The 22,749-nt window shown below is 37.6% G+C and overlaps 1 protein-coding gene and 1 long non-coding RNA gene across 5 annotated transcripts in view; both read left to right on the top strand.

Annotated features, from left to right (window-relative positions):
- Positions 1-22,749, top strand: part of b3glct.L (beta 3-glucosyltransferase L homeolog) — a 245,904-nt gene that overhangs the window by 119,676 nt on the left and 103,479 nt on the right. For all 4 annotated transcript variants that reach the window (XM_018244677.2, XM_041580780.1, XM_018244678.2 and 1 more), the window contains 1 exon segment: positions 21,235-21,311. In XM_018244677.2, the coding sequence (XP_018100166.1) occupies positions 21,235-21,311 (77 nt within the window).
- LOC108708694 lies at positions 10,604-11,451 on the top strand. Its single transcript, XR_001934512.2, has 2 exons — positions 10,604-11,059; positions 11,144-11,451. It is a non-coding gene; the product is annotated as an uncharacterized LOC108708694 (long non-coding RNA).

The following is a 22,749-nucleotide window of genomic DNA, read 5'->3' as shown; positions in this document are numbered from 1 at the left end:
GATGTGTGAAATCTTTTTGCCAAGTTTCATTGCTAAAATGATGCTTATAGATTCCAATGGGTGAAAATAATGGTGCATCAACAATTTTTTGTCGTCCATAGGCTCCAATGCATTTCTGCAAATTTTCACCGTTTTGCCAATTTTTGTCAAAGCGAAACAGGTTCGCCCATCACTATTCTTCAACACTTATTTTTTTTAATTTTATTCTGTCCTTCCATAAAGTATTAATGTTTTCATCTCCCATCTCCCTTCTCAGCTTCAGGGTTTCTTATTCATGATTAAAGTTCCTCCTTGATCTGGCAAAAGAGAACGTTGTAACTGTGCTTTCTTTACTGGTCCCAAAGCTATTGTTTGTAGCTTTATGTGTAGGCGTTTTCATTGGGTTTCCTTTGGAGGTATACTTGTGGATGTTGTGCAGTGATTTGATGAATACAGTACATATATACATATGAATGTTCTGGATTGGGGTATATTCCATGGCAAAATATAATTCAGGATCTGAACTTTCTTTGTTTCTGTTATTAGATCACTAGTTCCGTAAAAATTTCTGTAGGTTTTGCATGCATAATGTAAATTTTCAAAGAAAGATTTTGGTGATATGGGACAATATAATTTTATCATGTTATTTAACTCTCCTTTTCCATTCAAACTTGGAACTGACATTCTGGATATAGATTTATGACGTCAGCGCCAGAATTCACTAATGGGGGTGGGTATTTAATTGCAACACTGTTACTGCACAATATCCTTGAGAAAGGTCTCCATGTGGGCGACTGAAACGTCAGATAAGATGTAAATTTGTGTGAAATAAAAGTACATATATTCACAAACAACAGTGAGTGCTGATTCTCCGTTCATAAATCACCTCTGGCTTTATTGGTTTGAGGCGGGCACTGTGGGATACATATATATGTGTATATATTTATATAATATATATATATATATATATATATATATATATATATATATATATATATATATATATATATATATATATATATATATATAAATCATTTGAAGAGGTCACACTTTCAGGTCTTAAAGTGAAAATAAAAAAGTTTATTATAATGGACATCCTATTTTGACTCCCAGTGCAGACCTGGTGCCAGTGTTTGGATTTTTCGTGAGTGCTGAGATCCTACATTCTATACATATATATATATATATATATATATATATATATATATATATATATATATATATATATAATACACAAAAGCTATGAATATCCTGTAAATTATATCCTTATAAACGGTGAGTTCTGATGTCATCAGTTATAAACGGTGAGTTCTGATGTCATTTCTGTCACATGACTCACTGAAACTTGTGTATTATAATAAATAAAGTACCCCCAGTTGCAAAATATGAGGATATTAGAAGTTACCTCGTAGTTTCATGACCTGTATAAAAACACTCGGCCTTTGGCCTCGTGTTTTTATATGGTCATGAAACTCATCGGTAACTTATAATATCCTTATATTTTACAAGAGGGGGTACTTTATTCACTATATATATATACATATTCCAACAGGGTCGCACTCATTTTTTGATAAAACGTAGCATTTATTCCAAACACAGTAAAAACATGTTGATCATTCATGTGCAATACACAGCGAACTTATCTGTACAGAGTCGATGTATATAGCGACGTTTCGGGAACATCCCGTCCCCTTTCTCAAGCACGGCTCTGCCACAGTGTGCAGCAAACAGAAACGTCCATTTTTTAGATCATGTTAGCGCATGAAGACGGAAGTGATGTAGCCGGTTACCATGGATACACGTATCCCAGGATATCACGCATACATGGAAGCGGATACACCTACAACCATCCTGGTTACCATAGGAAATTTTGCCTAGCAACATCGAATTCATTTCAATAATATAATACAATGATATAATACAATACAGCTACAATGGCAGATATATTAAAGCATACTATAGTGTAGATACCTATAATTATCAACTACATGGGCGAAAACTCTCACAAAAATAGATGCAAGTCAAAATCTCGATTTAACCCTTTGGGGCCAATGTTTTTAGCCTATCAATCCACTGAACTTCAGTTTTCTTTAGTATCAAGTTACGGTCACCTCCTCTTTTGTTCGGTGGAATATATTGAATTACCCTAAACATTTAGATATATATATATATATATATATATATATATATATATATATATATATATATATATATATATGTACACACACATATATATACATATATATACATATACACACACACATATATATATACTGTATATACTGTATATATATATATATATATATATATATATATATATATATATAGTGAAAGATATCCTTTTGCCTTTGTTACAAACAGAAAAATGTGAAATTTCAGTTCTGAACTAGCGTTCCAACTGCACAGTATCTTATGCCCTATCACCAGCGCATTGCTCACAATGAAGTTGCAGCCTTCAGTTGCAGCTGTGACAGATTCGGCTAGTTTGGATTGAATTCTTACTTGTCAGCAGCAAGAAATAAGCTCAACTGTTCAACGGCACGTGGGTCAGTTTGATAGGCATACAGAGGCTGAAGGAAATTCATTCTTTGCATGCTTGGCAACATTCGTCCTGCAAACTTGAGGTGCACACGCATAGATAAAGCATCAATTTAAATTGCATTTATGCAGTATTTCTCGATAAACCCTGTTATCTAACAAGCAGTCTTAGTGGAACAAAATTTTTCTTATTGTGCATGGTTAAAGGGGAACCATCATGAAATTATAAATCTAATATAATCTTCATCATACTAAAGTAAAATGTTCTAAATATAATCAATTAAAAATTCTGACCTGCTTCTGAAAAAAATATTACTCACCCTCTCTTGGCATTCTCTCTTCATTCAGGAGTTGGGAGTCTGATGTAGAATGGCAGATCCAATATATATTTTAGGGAAGGCTCCTTTTGCCTGTACAATGTATTAGTACTCACTCCTTTAAAATCAAAACCAATCCTGTCTCCTTACATGCAGGATTTGTGCCAAAGTCTGTTATGTTTGTGCTGGCGTCAATTATTTAAAGGGAAACTGTCGCAAAAATTTAAATTGAATATAAGCTCCATCATACTGAAATAATGAAACAATTAAAAATTCAGTACCATTTCTGAAATAATCAAGTTTATATTCACTATCCCTCTCTCAGCATCTGTTTCTCTTCATTCTGTCTTCATGCAGGAGTTGGGTGTCAGATGAATGATCCAATATATCTTATAGGGGGCTCATTTTGCCTAGAAGATGTATTAGAGCTCACTCTATTAAAATCACCAGACATCATTTCTCTCTACCTGCAGAATTTGTGCAAAAGGCAGTTATTTTGTAAGATTTTGTTTGTACTGGAATCAGTTATTTGCTACATCTACTAGAAAGGAAGCCCCCCCCCCATAAGATATATTGGATCATTCATCTGACACCCAACTGCTGAATGATGACAGGATGAAGAGAAACAGATGCTGAGAGAGGAATAGTGAATATAAACTTGATTATTTCCGAAACAATGCAGAATTTTTAATTGATTGTATTTAGAAAGTTTCTTACTTCGATATGATGAAGCTTATATTAATCTTTCATTTTCGCAATAGTTTTCCTTTAAGCTTTAATACATCTGCTAGGAAAGGAAGCCCCCCCCTCCAAAAGATATATTGGACCTTACTGTCAATGAAAATTTGACCCCTGACTCCTGCATGAAGAAAGAATGAAATTAAACAGATCAAGAGAGGGAGACAGTGAAGATAAACGTGATTATTTCAGAAATTATACATTATTTTTAATTGGGGTTAGATTTAGAAAGCTCCATATTTTCAGAATGATTGGGAAAAAGCCTGACCCACACATCACTAGTTTGTCCCATTATATTAGATGTGTGGGGAAAATGTATATACCTTTTTAAGCGTCTGTAAATCTTTAATTGGTTAAGTGTATAGAGATATGGCACCTGTTATCCAGAATGCTTGAGAGCTGGGGTTTTCCGGATGAAGGATCTTTCTGTAATTTGGAACTCTATGCCCTAAATCTATTAAAAAACAAAAACATTTAAACATTATAAAAAATCCAATAGGATTGTTTTGCTTCCCTGAGCTGGGATCAAGTACAAGGAACTTTTTATTACGGTGAAAAAGGAAATTATTTTTTAAAATGTTAATTATTTAATTAAAACCTGTACCTGTACAGTTACTTTTCATTTATACACTATTAACAGTTACTATATTATACGTACTACAGTTACAATTAATAAATATATATATATATGGGGGATTGTTAGCAGGGGGGGAATACAGTGATACAGCTGGAAAATATTCTACTAAAATCCTTAGAAAATACCTTTTTACACATCTATGGGTTTAATTAATCTAGTCCTAGTTTCTCCTATGTACCAGAATAAGAGTATATAAATATATATATATATATACTGTATATATGTATAGCTTTGGGACTGGGAGGCCAGAATTTTAGTGTTATTAGAGCTTTTTGAAACCACGATTAACTTAAACTGTATTTCTCTAAAATCATGAATCATGAATAAAATATCTAAATATTAAAAGTACAAACAGAAAAAAGTGCAGAAAAGAATATGAATATCTGTAAAACATCAACCTTTTTTTGTATAATTACTAGCAAAAAAAAATCTGAAAACCTTTAAAAGCCTGAATGGCCCAAAAAATGCCCAATAGGATTGACTTATATGGGACCTAAACTGCTTTTACTTGGAGTTTTGTATTAGAGTTTTTCGTGGTTTTACACTTAATTAATTAAAAAACTCAAATTAGATCTCATGCAAAATCTGGAATAAAATGAGCACCCAATTAAAACATTTGTAATGAGCCTTCAGTGCTCAAGATCACCCAAAGAGATACTCACACTAGTAATTAAACTTTTTTTACATCTATCATAACATTGTCTTTGCATGCTATTTATTATTTTGCCATAAAAGTATTTTCCCAATGCGTTTACATTACCCATCTGATCCTCCATGTTCCTCTATGAGGGGGCTGCCATCAGGGCCGGATTTACATAGTGGGCACCCCTAGGCCCACTGCCGTTCATCGCCCCTGTCCCCTCCAGGGGGACAGGAGCAATGGGGATTGACGCATGGGAAATTTAAAAAATGATTGTATCTCCAGCGCATCCCCAGTGTTTTTGAACCAATGTGGGTGTGGTTGGGCAGCATGCCGCCCCCCTAAAATCCTGCCACCCTAGGCCTGGGCCTAGGTGGCCTTTCCACAAATCCAGGCCTGGCTGCCATATTTGTGCAGCAGTAGTCTGTTGGCATTAGAAACTCTGACAGGTTGAGAAAGAACAGACCGGTTGGCAAAACAGTCAGTTTAGGAACTTCAAGTAACAAAAAGCAGCCCTATCAGCGACAAAACAATACCTATAGATAACTTTTAATGCACGTTAATATTTTGAAGAATAGTTTTTAGTGTCAGTATCACTTTACGGCTTGATAGGTGAGCTTAGAGAATCTGTATTTTTTTCAGCTGCTCTCAAATCAGAATTTGAAGATATGAGTGTGAAATTGCTATTTTGACACATTTTTAACAGGATTCAGTATGTGGCAATCCTTGTTATGCATAAAGGAGAACCAAACCCAACGTTAATCAAAAATCCCCCTCCATGCTTTCTCCCTGTCATGTTCCTTGGCATATTCATGCAGAGTAGTGCAGCAGAACTCTTTGGTGCCATCTGCTGTATCTTTAGGTTCCTTACGAAAGTAAGCGCCAACACAGAGCTTTTTCGCGCATGCGAATTTGGGACCATTCTGGTACTGCGCATGCATGGAAAACTCCAAAGATTGCCGAAAGAAAAGAAGAGTATCCGAAGATACGCTGCGCTACTCTGCATGAATATGCCAAGATACATGACAGGGACACTTTTTCCACTGAGTTACTATGGGCAAGGCCTGACATGGCGTTTTTATGTTGCGTTTTTACGTTGCATAAATACACCACTAAAACCACATGTGACCGTCAACATGCGTTTTTCATGCGTTTTTCAGCACTTAGGCTTCTTTTTCCAACATGCACTTCTCATTGTTCTCTTTCCCCATAATTCCGCTGGCTGGAAATAGAAAAGCTATTTAGAAGAAGGGACAGAAAAAACCCGCGGCCCTATCCAAACAGCAGATATTCCCAATTTCCGATAAAAAAACAAAGCTCACCCAGCATGTAAATTGACCTGGGTGCGTGGCCCCAGGTCCGTCTCTTAAGGGTGTAGCATTATCTGCAAGTTCAAACAATATAAGTGTTATTTCACACTCACCAATGAAGAAAGGTGGCCCGGGTGCAGAGCCCCGAACCTGTAGCTTGGGGTGAGATACAACAAAATGGATGAATAGGCATGCACTCCTGTGACACACCAGGTTGAATACAATTTCTTGATATTTATTTCAAGATTAAAACAAATGTCCTAACGCATTTTGTATCTAGAGATATGTATACATATCTCTAGATATGAAACACGTTAGGACATTTGATTTTAATCTAATTCTATTCTTCCATTTCGTTATTTAGAAATAGAAAAACTATTTACATGCAAAATGGAGCAGGAATGGTCGTCAATACACAACGTAATTATGTCACAGGCTGTAAAAACATATATGCGTCATTTATCTCGTGAGAATTTGGACGCGGTATTTAAAATATGCTGCCTATTTACGTAACCTGTGGTTTCAGACTTGCAGGTCCCATAGAATCTATTGATTTGGTAGTTTCTTGAGGTATTGGTGTTTCTGTTAAAAAACGCCAATACTGGCGTCCTGTGGCAGATTTCAGCTTGCAAGCGCCCTGTGAGAATCGCCACAGTGCAGTGCGTTTTCCATTAGTTTCAGTGCTAGTGCAGTTTATGCGTATTTACACCCGACAGAGCTTTTTTAAAAACGCCATGTCTGGCCTTGCCCTTTGGAAGGATAATGCAGGGAGGGGGGCCAATGGACGGAAGAGGATGGAAATTTTTGATTAATGGGGGGGTTAGTTCTCCTTTAAAGGGCATACCTCATTTAGTAATATTAGAACAACATGTCTGAATGTTCTTCGTGTACATTGATATGAATGCAGAGGATGTTCTAGGCTTTGTCTAGGATTAGGAAAGGACCATTCATTACATGAACAGAAAAAGCTTATTGATGCATTGACATGGCCAAGACTCATGGCCAAAAACACTGCATGAATTTTATTCATGTGATATGAGAACGTCCAGAGATAGGCAAAGAGTATAATCATCTTAGCATCTCTGATCACACACCGCACCCACAAATAATAAGTCAGATGATTTGGTGGGAATAAAACACCCTGATAACATGTCTATGCCAACTTTCCTACAGCCGCTGCTGAAGGTACAAGGTTATTAGCAGCATCCTATTATCAGGAGGGCTATCAAATGAAATGTAGAAAGTTATGGATGGTTCTGCTGCCTAACGCATCTTCTATTATTCTTGAGGGGACTGATTTATGCCACGTCTAGTGACATACTGATAAGACAAAGTGCATTATATTTATTATATTAAATACTTCCAATCATTACCTGCAGCCTTGGCCTCTTTACACCATTAACTTTTCTTCTTTCCAATGCTGCTGCTCTTACCTATGGAATATGCACAAGGTGGGATTAAATAGATTTCATTCTGTTTAGTTATCCAGCCAGCTAACTGCAGTAGAACCCCAATTTTACGTGTCTGGATTTTATGTTTCCTCAGAATTGATGTCACTTTGTCATGGTCCCATTAAGTCAAGCTGCATTTTTTTCTTTCCCAGATTTAAGATTTTCCTGGAATATACACCATTTTGATGTTGTTCCATGGGAAATGTAAAGTCAGGGTTCTAATGTATGTCTAAAGTAACCTTAAAGGAGAATGTGGATTATCAAGATATTTAAGGAGAACTAAAGAAGTAGCTAGAAATGTTCTCAATTATGTTTTGGGCCTCTGTACCAGCCCAAGGCAACCACAGCCCTTTAGCAGTAAAGATTGTGTCTCCAAAGATGCCCCAGTAGCTCCCCATCTTCTTTTCTGCTGATTCACTGCACATGCTCTGTGCTGCTGTCACTTACTGAGCTTAGGGACCCACTCACAATATACAGTACACATAGAATAGAAATGTCACAATATAAGTCTGATTAGTAATTAATACAGATAATTACTACATGACAGCACAGAAACCAGTGCAATTAGAATCAGAATTGAATAATCAGCCATGTAACATCAGCTTATATTACAGTCCAACCTCATTTTCTGCTTGATAATTTGTTACGACCCCTAAGCTTAGCTTGTCAACAGCTGCTCAGAGCCCACTGAGCATGTTAGAAGATAGCGCCCCCTGTGACAAGTATAAAGTCCTGGATCATTGCTGCTATTGGGAATCTGAATCTTTAGGCTGGTGCAATAAGTTCATTATATAAAATATGGCATTTTAAGCCACATTCATTTTTAGGGGTTAGTTCTCCTTTAAAGGGGTTGTGCACCTTTAAATTAACTTTTAGTATGCTATAGAATTTTTTCTATTGTATAGTTTTTGAATTATTTGCCTACTTTTTCTGACTCTTTTCTGCTTTCAAATGGGGGTCATTGACCCCATCTAAAAACAAACGTTCTGTATTGTTATTGTTACTTTTTTTTATTACTCATCTTTCTATTCAGGCCTCTCCTATTCATATTGCAGGCTCAAAGCTTGGTCACTATGGTAATTTGGACCCTAGCAACCAGATTGCTGAACTGCAAACTGGAGAACTTCTGAATAAAAAGCTAAATAACTCCAGCTACAGAGGAAATTAGACCTTCTTCTAACAACATATGCAGAGAAAAAGTTGAGATGGGCTAAACATAAACTGTACTGTAACTTAGATTGGAACATTGGCTCGGAAACTAAATGAAAGATGTAAACCGCCCACCATCCTTAGACAGACAATGGTGTCCATTATCCCCTATCCTATTTAATTTAGCAATCGAACCACTATTGGTATTGAATTTGGCAATTTGAACGAATTCTGATGTTTTTGGGATAGCAGCAGCTGGAACCCACCATAAGGTGAGCCTTTTCACAGATGATTTAACTCTTATTCTCTCTAAACCCTTAACATCTCTCCCTAACCTGTATAGACTGATGGACATATTTGGAACCTTGTCTGGGTTCAAGATTAATCATAATAAGACAGAAGCTTTAAACCTATCCTTTTCTCATTAAGAAGTTAATTTATTACAGTTAAACTTCGAATTTTTATGGCAAAATCATTATATTAGAATCTTAGGGGTCAAACTTACTAATTCGTATGAGTTTAACTACTTACCAATGTATAAAACCTTGGGGTCACTGTTGGAGAAATGGGAGTATCATCATTTTTCTAGTATAGGACGCATTAATTCTATAAAGATGTCTATACTCCCTAAGCTATTATATTTATTTCAAACTCTCCCTGTCCTAGTTCCATTATCAGACCTAGACAGGTTCAGTTCTAAGCTTGTGCAATTTGTTTGTGCGGGGAAATTTTCACGAATTAAAAAGACAATCTTGATGTTACCTAAGGATAAAGGAGGATATAGACAATAAAAATTAAATTTAACTTTGCGCAGATGCAACCAGTGGATTCGCAAAACAAAAATGGGGATTCTTGCCCCAAAAGGTAAATTAAAAATAAAAACAGTATGCGCTTCCTATATTAAATAAACTCCCACCAACAAAGTGCTTTTCCTCACAACAGATCGATTTCTTTTTTGAAAAACAGTTCCGTAAAGATCTTTAAATACAGGCAGATGGAAGACAGGTACGTGGTGATTAATTCTCCTGTTTGACACACAGTATCCCCTACGTGCTCCACCTCAAATAAAAAATAGAGAAAGACAGAGGCCAATGTGCGCTTCCATATACTAAAACACCGGGTCCCTGCTAGATTTATACTTACAGGATCGCCGGTGTTAAGCTTGCATGTAGTTAGAATGGCTTTAAAGTAGATAACGGTCCCGTCCCTCCAACGTTTACAGCGAAGCTTGTCTTTAGTCTTGTCAGAGTCCTCGTGTTCCCCTCACCCACACGCTCCTGTTATCGCGTCCTCACACTGAGGGCTGCAGCCGAACGTATGGAGACTGGCGCTGCTGGCTTGATCTTATCAGCGTCCTGGTGTTCCACTCACACGTTCCTATTATCACCTCCTCACACTGCAGACTGCAGTTGATCGAATGGAGACTGGTGCTGCTGGCTGGGAGGTCAGTTGAACAGCAAGACAAATGCTCAATTGATAGGATTTTTATTAATATAATTCAATAGTGTACACTCACATTACATACCTTCCAACTGTCCCTTTTTTGGAGGGACAGTCCCTCTTTTGACAGCTCAACCTGCAGTCCCTCATTTGTACTGGAAAGTCCCTCTTTTCTCTGCACTGAACAGCCAGAAAAAGAAACAAAGTTTCTCACTAAATTGGCTTTTAGCAGAGAGCCCAGAACAGCCACAGGTGCAAATAAGATACTTTGTAACAATTTTGAGACACAAAAACACAGTTTAGATGAGGAGAAATATTTTCAAACTTTCATAACCTGCCAAATTTTGTAAAACAAACATGGTAATTAGGGGGTGTGGTCACATAAAGGGGCATGGTCAAAGAAATTGCTGCGCTACGTGCGGGAAAAAATTTTTTGTCCCTCTTTTTACTTCCAAAATGTTGGGAGGTATGACATTATACTTTAAATGTGAGTGTACACTATTGAATTATATTAATAAAAATCCTATCAATTGAGCATTTGTCTTGCTGTTCAACTGACCTCCCAGCCAGCAGCACCAGTCTCCATTCGATCAACTGCAGTCTGCAGTGTGAGGAGGTGATAATAGGAACGTGTGAGTGGAACACCAGGACGCTGATAAGATCAAGCCAGCAGCGCCAGTCTCCATACGTTCGGCTGCAGCCCTCAGTGTGAGGACGCGATAACAGGAGCGTGTGGGTGAGGGGAACACGAGGACTCTGACAAGACTAAAGACAAGCTTCGCTGTAAACGTTGGAGGGACGGGACCGTTATCTACTTTAAAGCCATTCTAACTACATGCAAGCTTAACACCGGCGATCCTGTAAGTATAAATCTAGCAGGGACCCGGTGTTTTAGTATATGGAAGCGCACATTGGCCTCTGTCTTTCTCTATTTTTTATTTGAGGTGGAGCACGAAGGGGATACTGTGTGTCAAACAGGAGAATTAATCACCACGTACCTGTCTTCCATCTGCCTGTATTTAAAGATCTTTACGGAACTGTTTTTCAAAAAAGAAATCGATCTGTTGTGAGGAAAAGCACTTTGTTGGTGGGAGTTTATTTAATATAGGAAGCGCATACTGTTTTTATTTTTAAGGATAAAGGAGGTCTAGGTTTTCCAAATTTTTCATTGTATTATAAGGCAGCCCAATTAACTCATATTAACATTACATACAATCATAGATAGCCCCCATTGGGTCCAGTTAGAAGCCCTTTTTTGTATGCCCTATTCTCCGTCAGCTTTAATATTTTGTGCCCCACAAAAATGAGACCAAAGACAGGTAGCTTGTGTTTATTACATACACTTAAAATTTGGAATAGTGTTAGAAATCGGTTCCAGTTACAATCTCCATTAACACCCGCAGCTTCATTGTTAGGTAACCCACTCTTTCCACCGGGCCTCCAACATAAACCTTTTAAATGGTGGCAAGATCCGAATATTTTATTTCTTGGTCAGTTATTTTCTTTATTGGGGCCCTATACTCCTCAGAGCTTTACAGAGAAATCTAGCGTACCACAGACTGAAAGCTTTAGAGTAATTCAAGTGCTGCACTACGCTCAATCTCTATGGAGATCCTCAGGTGTAGTGAATAGTTCCCAGACTTTTTTTGAACACTGGTGTAGTAAGGCTCCCAAAGCATGAAAGGTAATATCAACATTATATAATAGTTTTCATGATCTAAAAGACGCTCAACAAGTCTCATACACTCAAATATGGCAAGAGGATATAGGCTGTTGATGAATACAGAGGACTGGGAAGTAATATGGTCTAATATAAAGAAATCCTCTAGGAACCTCTCACTTTTAGAAACAAATTATAAGGTTCTGCTTCGGTGGTACCTGGTTCCCGCACAAATAGCACAATTTATACCCTCAGCTGATAATCAATGTTTTAGAGGTTGTAATCATAAGGGAGTAACTATGTATCATATCTGGTGGCAATGTCCGTTTGCCCAAATATTTTGGATAAATTGATATGATTTATTCAATTTTTAATATTCCTATTCCAAAGCACCCTAGTACAGCTCTATTATGTAAAAAACCAGACAGACTAACATCGAACCAATTTCAACTATTCCTTTTAATAATGACAGCTGCAAAACAAACAATCGCAAAAGCTTGGAAAACAAAACATATTTCTATTGATGCCACCAAAGGTAAAATCGATTGGATTATGGTCCAGGAGAAGATGTCCAGTATATTATTGGACTCCCATCACAAATACCTCCTGGTTTGGACTCCTTGGATTGAATATAGATTTGGTACAAACTGCCCAACTACCTTTTTAAGCATTTAAACCATTACCATTCCCTTATGCCACGTGTAACACTTTAAAGGAGAAGGAAAGGTTAAAATTAAGTACGCCTTATCAGAAAGGTCCATCTAAATATACCAGTAAACCCCCAAAGTAATGTTGCTCTGAACAAACCTCATTGCCCTGGGCAAGAGCATGCTCAGTTTGCTCCACTTCCCCCCTCCCTCCCTTCTCTGCTGTAATCTGAGCCCAGAGCAGGGAGAGATTCAGGCAGGAAGTGATGTCACACCACATTAATACTGCAGCTCCTATTCTAAACAAAAGAGTTTCTAGAGCTTTTTACTCAGGTATGGTAAAACATTCTACAGAATAAATATAGCATTCTAGCTTGCACTATTACAGCTAATCTATTGGCAATAAAATGCATCCGTAGCGTTCCTTCTCCTTTAAATAGGATTTTCTAGACTTGTCTGCTAGTTAAATGGTTAAATTTGTATTGTCAGTATTACATTATTTGTAAATTGTCAGTGGAAGATAATAGTTTAACTACGAGCTATATGTTAAAATTATGTTTTATTTTGATGTAACCGTATAAAAGAGACAATATGGTATATTAGAGGTTTCAATCTGTAAAGGCTCTTATTGCATGCTAATATAAACTATTTTTTTTGTGCAAATTCAATAAAAATATTGGAATATAAAAAGCTAAATAACTCAAACAATACAAATAATAAGCTGGAAATTGTCTCAGAATATCACTCTCCACATCATACTAAAAGATAATTTAAAGGTGAACAACCCCTTTAACATTTAGCCAAACCTTATGGGGAATTCCAACTTGTTGCACCACCCCTTGTCTACAATAAGTATCTAAAATGTTATTTTCAATATGTACAGCCCTATGACTTGACTTGAGCCCATGACTAAGCGTCCTGAATGGGTGCGAAGCGCGTAGGGTGGATGGAGATGCAGATTTATATTTTTAACTTTGTATAAATAAAATATTCTTTTAATTGAACTTCTCTGGTCCTGTGGATCCATTTGAGTGTTGGTCGGCCCTGCTTTTCTTCTTCTTTGACTTGACTTGAATACCTAATAGAAATTATTGTGAAAGGTCACATGGATTACGAAGAGTGTGACAAAGCACTGCTGGGAACCAGTATATTTAGTACTGTGAATTCTGAACAAAACATGCAAATTATTCTATGATTATTCAATCTAATGACGACAAACTATGTATTTTATGTAAGAGAAATAAATATGTTTAGCTTCCATTTGCACCTTTTAGGTCTCCTCAGGCAGAATACCAAACAGTGTGTTTTTATAGAAATTGTGAAAATGAAATGGTTATAATGCAGCATGATCGGTCAAAATGACCTTGTATAAAAACCCTTGGATGAGATTTGTTACCTTGTAGATTAAATAAACAAATGTCCTGGTCGGAGATGAATGCTTGCGTGGCATGCATTGTAAGGTTTGCTAAGTTCCTATTAGCTATCATCAAATGTTCTGATCCCTTGCCTTATTATTAATAACTCTCCGTTTTGAAAATGTCAACCGATCTTTAAGCTTTGGGGAAATTATAGCTCTAGAAAAAATTATGTCGGGGTTGAAAATTGTACCTGCCCATTTCTCTTTTGAGAAAAATGTATTGTTTTAGCTATAGTTTTTTTTTTTTAATCAATAGAATTCCACCCAAGTTCAATTTCAGTTGAAGTAGCAGCTGGTAGATATAAATTCACACTTTGCAAACCATAATGTAAGAAAAATGAAAAAGTATGGTCCTAATCAGAATTAGGACCATGGAGAATGGTGTCTAAGAGCCCCTTTCTTGTAGGACAAATGAGCAGATTTGCAGCACAAAAATTGAAACTGATAGTTCACATACAGTATTTGTCAGAAATACCTAAAAGCTAAAGAGATAAAGTTCGATTTCTCCTCATGCCCTTGCTTTGGAGGAATATATTTAAGAGCAATGTGTCGTGTTATCTACGCAAAATCTGATGGAACCTTCTATAGCCACTGGGCCATTGTGCACCAGTTCTTGGATTTAGCCTCACAATTTGTGAAGCTTTGCCTACTTTTATTAGGTTGAAAAGATACCAGGTCATTGGCAGTAATTGTAATAGAACCAAGCCAGAGCAGTTCTACCTGTGCTCTTTTAGTAAGATGACCACGTTATGCAATGTATTTTGTGGCATATCAATAGCGTAAGCAGAACCCTCTGTCACAGTTGGGCAGGGGATAGGATTGCCCAGTCCATGCGACCTACTTCATCTATAAGACAGAGACGAGGCACAGTTAGAGGTTGTTATAAGTGCCAGGCCCCTCCGAAGATTTTTTTTGCAGTGGTGCCCAGTGCCGAGTTGTTACACCACTAAATGTATTCACAAGCTTTAAAGGGAATGTAAAGGCAACAACATAAGATCTCATTTTTACTTTCTTTAATGAAAAAGAAACCTATCTCCAATATACTTTAATTAAAAAATGTAAAGAGTCATTCAACACGTCAAAAGGGCTACCAGATGCGGCAATCATTTGGAACAATATACTAAGCTTTTACTTAACTGGTATCTGACACCACACCAGTTAACACATATATACCCCACCACCTCCGCTTTCTGTGGAGCTGTTGGTACTTTACTACATATATTTTGGGACTGCCTCAAAATTACACCAATGTGGCAAGATATGGAGAGACTCATTACAACAAAGTTGAATATTTCAATAGTGCTCACGCCAGCTATAGCTCTTCTACATATTTCCTCAACAAACCTTGAAGGTGGAGAAAAATTTATACTACATCACATGATGTTCGCGGCAAGCGCTTCCATAGTTAACTAGGCAACTACAGCACTAACAATACTCCAAGTACTTATACTGCATATTCTGATTATTAATCTGTATTCTATGGCAGATATTATTTAACTTGTGCTGTTTTGATAATTTATGACGATCCCCCACTGAGCATGTGCATGGTCTTGGTCTTGCAAAGATGGTTAACAAAGTTACAAGATGGTGACCCCGGTGGCCAACTTTGAAAGCATAAATCATTTATTTTTATTTTTTGAGGTGCAGTAAGTTTATGGTTATGTTTAGTATACAAAATACAGCATTTATAGCATTATTCTATTTTAGCCTGTAGTCCCTCTTTAAATGTTTACAAAACACTTGAGAAAATTAACCAATCAATATGATCCTGGGCCTCACACTGTGGGGCAGAGTTAACTAGTCACCGTTTATAAGGATATTATTTACAGGATATTCATGGCTTTTGTGTATTTAATATATATATATATATATATATATATATATATATATATATATATATATATATATATATATATATATATATATATAGGGGGACTGTTTCAGACCGTCCCCCTACGGGTCGGGGCCCCGCAAAAGGTACCCAACACGGAGGGGCAAGAAGGGGCAGATCAAGAAAGGATTAGACATTCCAATTTACAATCTTTCCCAGCATACACTGACCGTAGCAGAAACAAGTTTATTACGCAAAGGGTTAACTTTTGTACCCACATGTCAGTTTAATCAATTTGAATGGGAAGTGGATTGTTTTAAATTCTGCCGGATGGTGAATTTAAAGGACTACTTTAAAACTGGAAGTGATAAAGAATTACCACCATCTACGTTGAGATTGAAAAGTACTTTCACACCCCCTTTGATTAATCCGGCTATTAAGCTGTTTAAGCAGGTCATTGAAAAGGAGGGAGCAGCTTGGTCACCCCAAGACTACAGAAGGGACAATATAACAAAAGCAGAACGAGCTGCTATTAAAACTTTGACTGCCGACACTAACATTGTCATCCGCCCAGCAGACAAGGGAGGGGGGATTGTAATACTAAATTATCAGGACTACAGCAAAGATATTAAAGATCAATTGAGTGATATCAAAGTCTATAAATGTTTGAAGTGTGACCCTGTGTCCCAATTTAAGAGAAAGGTTGATACATTGGTGAATTTGGCATTTCAACAGGGCATTATTGATGCGCATTTAAATAATTTTTTGTTACAGGACCACCCTAGTTGCCCTTTATTATATTCTTTGCCTAAGGTTCACAAGAGTATGACGTGTCCTCCTGGCTGCCCGATAGTGTCGGGGCGTGGTTCATTATTACACCCCATTGGAATTTATCTTGATAAGATACTGCAACCGGTAGTTCGCAGTACCCCGACCTACTTGAAGGATACCCCACATCTGTTGGAGTGTATTAAACAGTTGAAACTGCCCACTGATGGACCCATCATGCTAGCAAGCATGGATGTGGTCAGTCTATATACTGTCATACCGCATGAAGCTGGGCTGGAGGCGGTTAGACGCTCCTTACTTGAATATGAGTTATATACAGGTCCATCGATTGATTTTGTTTTGGAATTACTAGAGCTAGCTTTATCACTAAATTATTTTCGGTTTGAAAATTCATTTTATTTACAGCTACTTGGGACGGCGATGGGAGCGGCCATGGCGCCGGCATATGCTAATCTTTTCATGCATCAGTATGAACAGCATCACATTGTACCTAAATATGGTGATAATCTGATTTTTTTCCGTCGTTTCATCGATGATTTGGTGATTGTTTGGAGGGGCACAGAGGCGGAGTTCAGTGCAATGGTTTCCGATCTGAATGCTAGAGAGTGCCCAGTGAAGTTTACGTTTGTCGTACACCCAATAAAAATACAATTTTTGGATGTAGAATTAACACTTGATGGAGACCATATTGCCTATACACTATTTCGTAAATTGACTGATAGAAATACCCTCCTTCACTATAAAAGCTTTCACCCTAGACATTTGAAGAATTCCTTACCTGTTAGTCAGTTTTGCCGGGTATTAAGGAATAATTCCGATCCCCACCAGTGTGAGCAACAAATTGAGGATATGTGGGCAAGGTTTAGCGTTAGAGGGTACCCTGACGAAGTTTTACAAACGGCCCTCGATACGGCACATAAAAAATGTAGTGAGACATCTGAAATCTGTAAACAAAATTCAAGACTAGTCTTTAGCACCAAATACAATTTGGGTACTAAAGATCTAGGGAATGTGGTCAAAAGGCACTGGAATATTATTGGGGCAGACAGCGACTTGGCTAATGTACTTTCTGAACCACCTATGATTAGCTATAAGCGTGGAACTAACTTACGTGATTTACTGGTTAAGACTGACCCAGTGAATTGTTACACTACTAACAAAAAAACATGGCTAGCAGAATTAAAACCAGGATGCTTTCGCTGCCCAAGCTGCACGTCTTGTCGCTACATGACTCCAGGCACATCCTTTCTACATCCTCATACAGGTAAACGTTTCCAGATCCGACACCATATAACGTGCACCACTACCCACATAATTTATCTAGTAACATGTCCTTGTGGGCTTTCCTATGTAGGAAAAACGGATCAAACCCTTAGGTTACGAATGGATGGCCATCGGTCTGCGATTAGCACTGCTTTTAGGGATGGACAGACACAGAAACCAGTGGCCAAGCACTTCCGTGAGAGGGGACATAGGCTGCCCACCTTTAAATATATAGCCATTGACCACATCCCCCCCTTGAGTAGAGGTGGGAATAGATCTAAGATGCTACTGCAACGGGAGGTGTTTTGGATCAAAAAACTGAATACTTTGGCACCCTCGGGGTTAAATGAACATTGTTCTTTCTTATTCTTTTTGAATGAGCGTTGACAATCCTTTTACTACTAGGATCACACTGATTGAATCCAGATAGCAGATATGTGCAGATCTATTAGGTTTAGTTGAACACTTAATTATTGGAACTTTGTAACATTTAATATAGGTTCAAGATTTCATAACCTTACAATCTACTTTGAAGAAATAGGTTTCTGCATGGTCCAATTGTCTTTTTGTTTTTATTTACATTTCCTTTTTGGTTTACCCACGTCTGCACCTAATGATGTTTGAAAATGCCTGAATTCACGTAACAGGGTTAATACTTTGATTCAGAGTAAGCAGTGGCGGGGTAACCATTTGTGGGAGGGATTAATATATCTATATATGTGCCCTTTTTAACCAACCATTTGGGTCTTGACAAAGGTCTAAGATGGAGACCGAAACGTTGACCTGACCATGTTTTAAATATTTAAATAAAAGCAAGTTTTAACTTTTTAAAAAAAATCCCGGTGTGCATCCATTTATTCACATTTTTGTATGAAAATCACGTCTGGATAGCACCTGGGTTGGATCAATTATCTTCTAAATGGTGTGCTGAGATCTAATTGGACATTATATATATATATATATATAATATATACACATATATATATATATATATATACATACACATATATATATATATATATATATATATATATATATATATATATGTGTGTGTGTGTATATCTATACCAAATGCAACATTGTTTACTGGTTGGTATTTTAGAATCATAAAAGAACTGAAACTGCTGTAATGAGGTAATTTGTTTCTGTATTGCCTATTCTTAATTCTGTACACCCTTTTTTGCCTTCTGTTCCCTTCCTTCAGCAATAAAATAATAAATACAACTTGTTTAAGGTTTACAAAGCTGCTGAATAAAAAGATAAATAACTCAAAAAACACAAATAATAAAAATGTAAAGCAATTGCAAATTTTCTACACCATACTAAGGGGCACATTTACCTAGGGTCGAATATCGAGGGTTTCGATATTTGACTGCCGAATTGAAATCCTTCGACTTCGAATATCGACGATTAAATCCTTCGAATCAAAGGATTTTAATCCATCGATCGAAGGATTATCCTTCGATCAGAAAAACCTTGGAAAGCCTATGGGGACCTTCTCCATAGGCTAACATTGGCCTCGGTAGGTTTTAGGTGGCGAACTAGGGGGTTGAAGAAATTTTTAAAGATACAGTACTTTGATTATCGAATGGTCGAATATTCGAACGAGTTTTAGTTCGAATCGTTCGATTCGAAGTCGAAGGTCGAAGTAGCCAATTCGATGGTCGAAGTAGCCAAAAAAAACATTCGAAACTCAAACTATTTTTCCTCTATTTTCCTCTATTCCTTCACTAGAGCTTGGTGAATGGGCCCCTAAAAGTTAACTCAAAGATGAACAACCCCTTTAACCTTTTGACGATTGTGGCATGACACCAGAGGCTATGGATGGTTTACCAAGGTCTCCCTATTATTTGGGAGCATCCGATCAGTGTTAAAGTCTGCATGGAGCACAGAAAACATGGTGTTGCTACTCCAAATGGCAGATAAATAAAGCTTGCGCCACAATCTGTTCCTATAACAACAAAGTTGAATGTTGGTTCAGGCATCACATTTGCATCTAACACTCACCTGTGTCCGTATATAGAAAGACAAGCAGAGTTATTCATTTTAGTCCTTGGAGCTGTGAGTCACCAGTCAGAAGATGCATATTGCCGTACAACACTACTAAAAATATGAGCAACTGACAAAAAAAATAAAAAATCAGTGACAAGATAAGAAAAGGAGAAAAGTAAATGTCATTAAAGCAGTAGGTCTCTTTTATGACAGTAGCGGCTGTACAAAAATGTACAGTTCTTGAATTTACCATTCATTAAATGTACTTGTGTTTCTTATGTGGGCTATCTCCTTTCTTTGCTGCATATTATATACATTTTAAAGCTTTTCAATCGCTTGCCTTTTTTTATTTTTATTTTTTTTACTGCTTTTCTTCTGACCCATATTGGCACTGTATTTTCAAACTGTTGGTGCTGTTGGCTTCAAAGGAGAATATCTTCAAAGAATTATATTTTCCCTTAAAAGACTTTATTTGTGAATTAAATCACATAAAGCTAGACAACCAGCCTTTCCTCTTTGTCAATGGATGCAGCTATAACGGAGCTGAGTTCAAACCAATGCACTCATCACTCTCTCAGGTTTTACTCCATGCTGCAGCCCATGCTGTGAAAAGATGGTGGCCAAAAGTAAAAAAAAAATATGACTTGGATTATCAAGCTATTAAAGGAGAACTAAATCTTAACAAAATAAATAGCTAGAAGTGTTGTACATTATGTTTTGGGCTTCTATACCAGCCAAATACAATCACAGCCCTTTAGCAGTAAAGATCTGTCTCTCCAAAGATGCCCCAGTAGCTCCCCATCTTCTTTTCTGCTGATTCACTGCACATGCTCTGTGCTGCTGTCACTTACTGAGCTTAGGGACTCACTCACAATATACAGTACACATAGAATAGAAATGTCACAATATAAGGCTGATTAGTAATTTATACAGATAATTACTACATGGCAGCACAGAAACCAGTGCAATTAGCATCAGAATTTAATTAAAATAATCAGCCCTGTAGCATCAGCTTATATTACAGGCCAACCTCATTTTCTGCTGGATAATTAGTGACGACCCCTAAGCTTAGCTTCTCAACAGCTGCTCAGAGCCCACTGAGCATGTGAGTGTCACAGACACTTTCCAAGATGGTGACCCCCCTGTGACAAGTTTGAAGTCCTGGATCATTGCTGCTATTGACAAGCTGAAACTTTAGGCTGGTGCGCTAAGTTTATTATATAAAATAAGGCATTTTAGTAATATTCATGTTTAGGGTTTAGTTCTCCTTTAATGCAGCAAAACACTTTTGAAAAAGGGAGAGTTTTCACTTGTTGCTTTTTATCACAATGCTCAAATGCAGATTATTGTGTTGATAAATTTTAGGCATGACATATTTAGAAATGTGCAGTCTGTATTCTATTCTGTTAGTAATATATCATTTATGTTCTCTTAAGAAACTGCCAGAAGTACTGCTTATTGATGAGCTTGAACCAAGTCAAAGTGCATGGACTATCTTCCCCGCCATACCGTAGTAAGTATTGCATGTGACTTTTGAAATATACTTACCTCCACTACTGTACATAGATGGGTTTTATCTAAGAGGAATGCTAACATGTCATGCTCAGTATTCATGACTAGCTCCAGATACTGAATCTGAAACTTTCTTTGGACACACATTTAGAAGGTCACACAATGCAGTCTTCAGCAGTTGATGCAAATGGATTTTGGTGGAAAGTTTAGCAGCCTATTCCGCTGACCATAACAATAAATGGGTTATAAAGTTTCAGTAGCAACGCATTAGGGAAAAAACACCTTTACACTGAGAAGCCTGTTTATCAAAATTCAAATTTGTGACTTTTTGTTCCAAGTAAAAAAAAAAATGAGAAAACTTACCAAATTCAAAGGTAACCTTATTAAGGAAAAAAGTTGGATCTCAAATTATTCTTGATTTTTGTATTTGGAGTTTGATAAATAACCCCCTAAGTGACTTTACAAAAAGAGGTGCCAGCTTGTCACTGTCAGTGGGTTTTGCAGGCAGACAGTTTCCCATGCTTTTCATGCGACCAAGGCCATTATTACCACCATGTTTCTCTTTGAGAGCACCCTGATGGTCAAGATGTCACATTTGAAGCTGAGCCCTAAAGATGAGATTAAAAAAATATTTAAAGTATCTCAATCTCAGGGCCGGAACTAGGGGTCGGCAGAGTAGGCACGTGCCTAGGGCGCAAAGCTGGGGGGGGGGCGCCAGGCACGTACTTGCTCCGTCACCTACCCCACGTCCGGTCCTCTCACTACCCACCTTCTGCTTGCACACCGTTTGGCGCTTCTGCGCATGTGTGCCGGCGGCAACTTGTGCATTGCGCGCTGGCGTCAACTCGTGTGCCCAGCTCTGATTCTTGCTCATGTGCAGTTCCGGACACGTGTGCATGCACAGTCGAGCCCCTGCCAGCAAGGGAGTGAAGCAGCCGGCAGGGTTGCCTTGGGCGCCCGGCTGGCTTGGCACGGGCCTGCTCAGTCTTTAGCCCTCCAAATTCTAAGGAACTGCAGTTGACATTGGCTGCTGCTGGTTTCTAAAAATTGTAGTGAAATACTAGTAGCATATTCTGAGCACACCTAATGCACTGCTAAAACTCTTAAGTATGAAATATACTGTGTAAAAAGATATCTTTTATTATACCTACTGAAGCCTGAGGGTCAATGGATTGCTTCATTTGGAAGTGACTCAAAGTAGTACCTGCTGCTTTGAATCAGTCAGAATCCTCACCCCAATATGTAATAAAGGTCACTAAGGGGCAGATTTATCAAGGGTCGAAGTGAATATTTGAAGTTAAAAACTTCGAATTTCAAACTATTTTTGGGTACTTCGACCACCAAATAGGCCTAAATTCGACTTCGATTTGAAGTGAAAATGCTTCGACTATTCGACCATTCGATAATCGAAGTACTGTCTCTTCGACACTTCGCCACCT

Source organism: Xenopus laevis, chromosome 2L, assembly GCF_017654675.1.
Source record: "Xenopus laevis strain J_2021 chromosome 2L, Xenopus_laevis_v10.1, whole genome shotgun sequence".
NCBI lineage: Eukaryota > Metazoa > Chordata > Amphibia > Anura > Pipidae > Xenopus > Xenopus laevis.
This window is presented reverse-complemented; position numbering and strand designations above follow the sequence as displayed.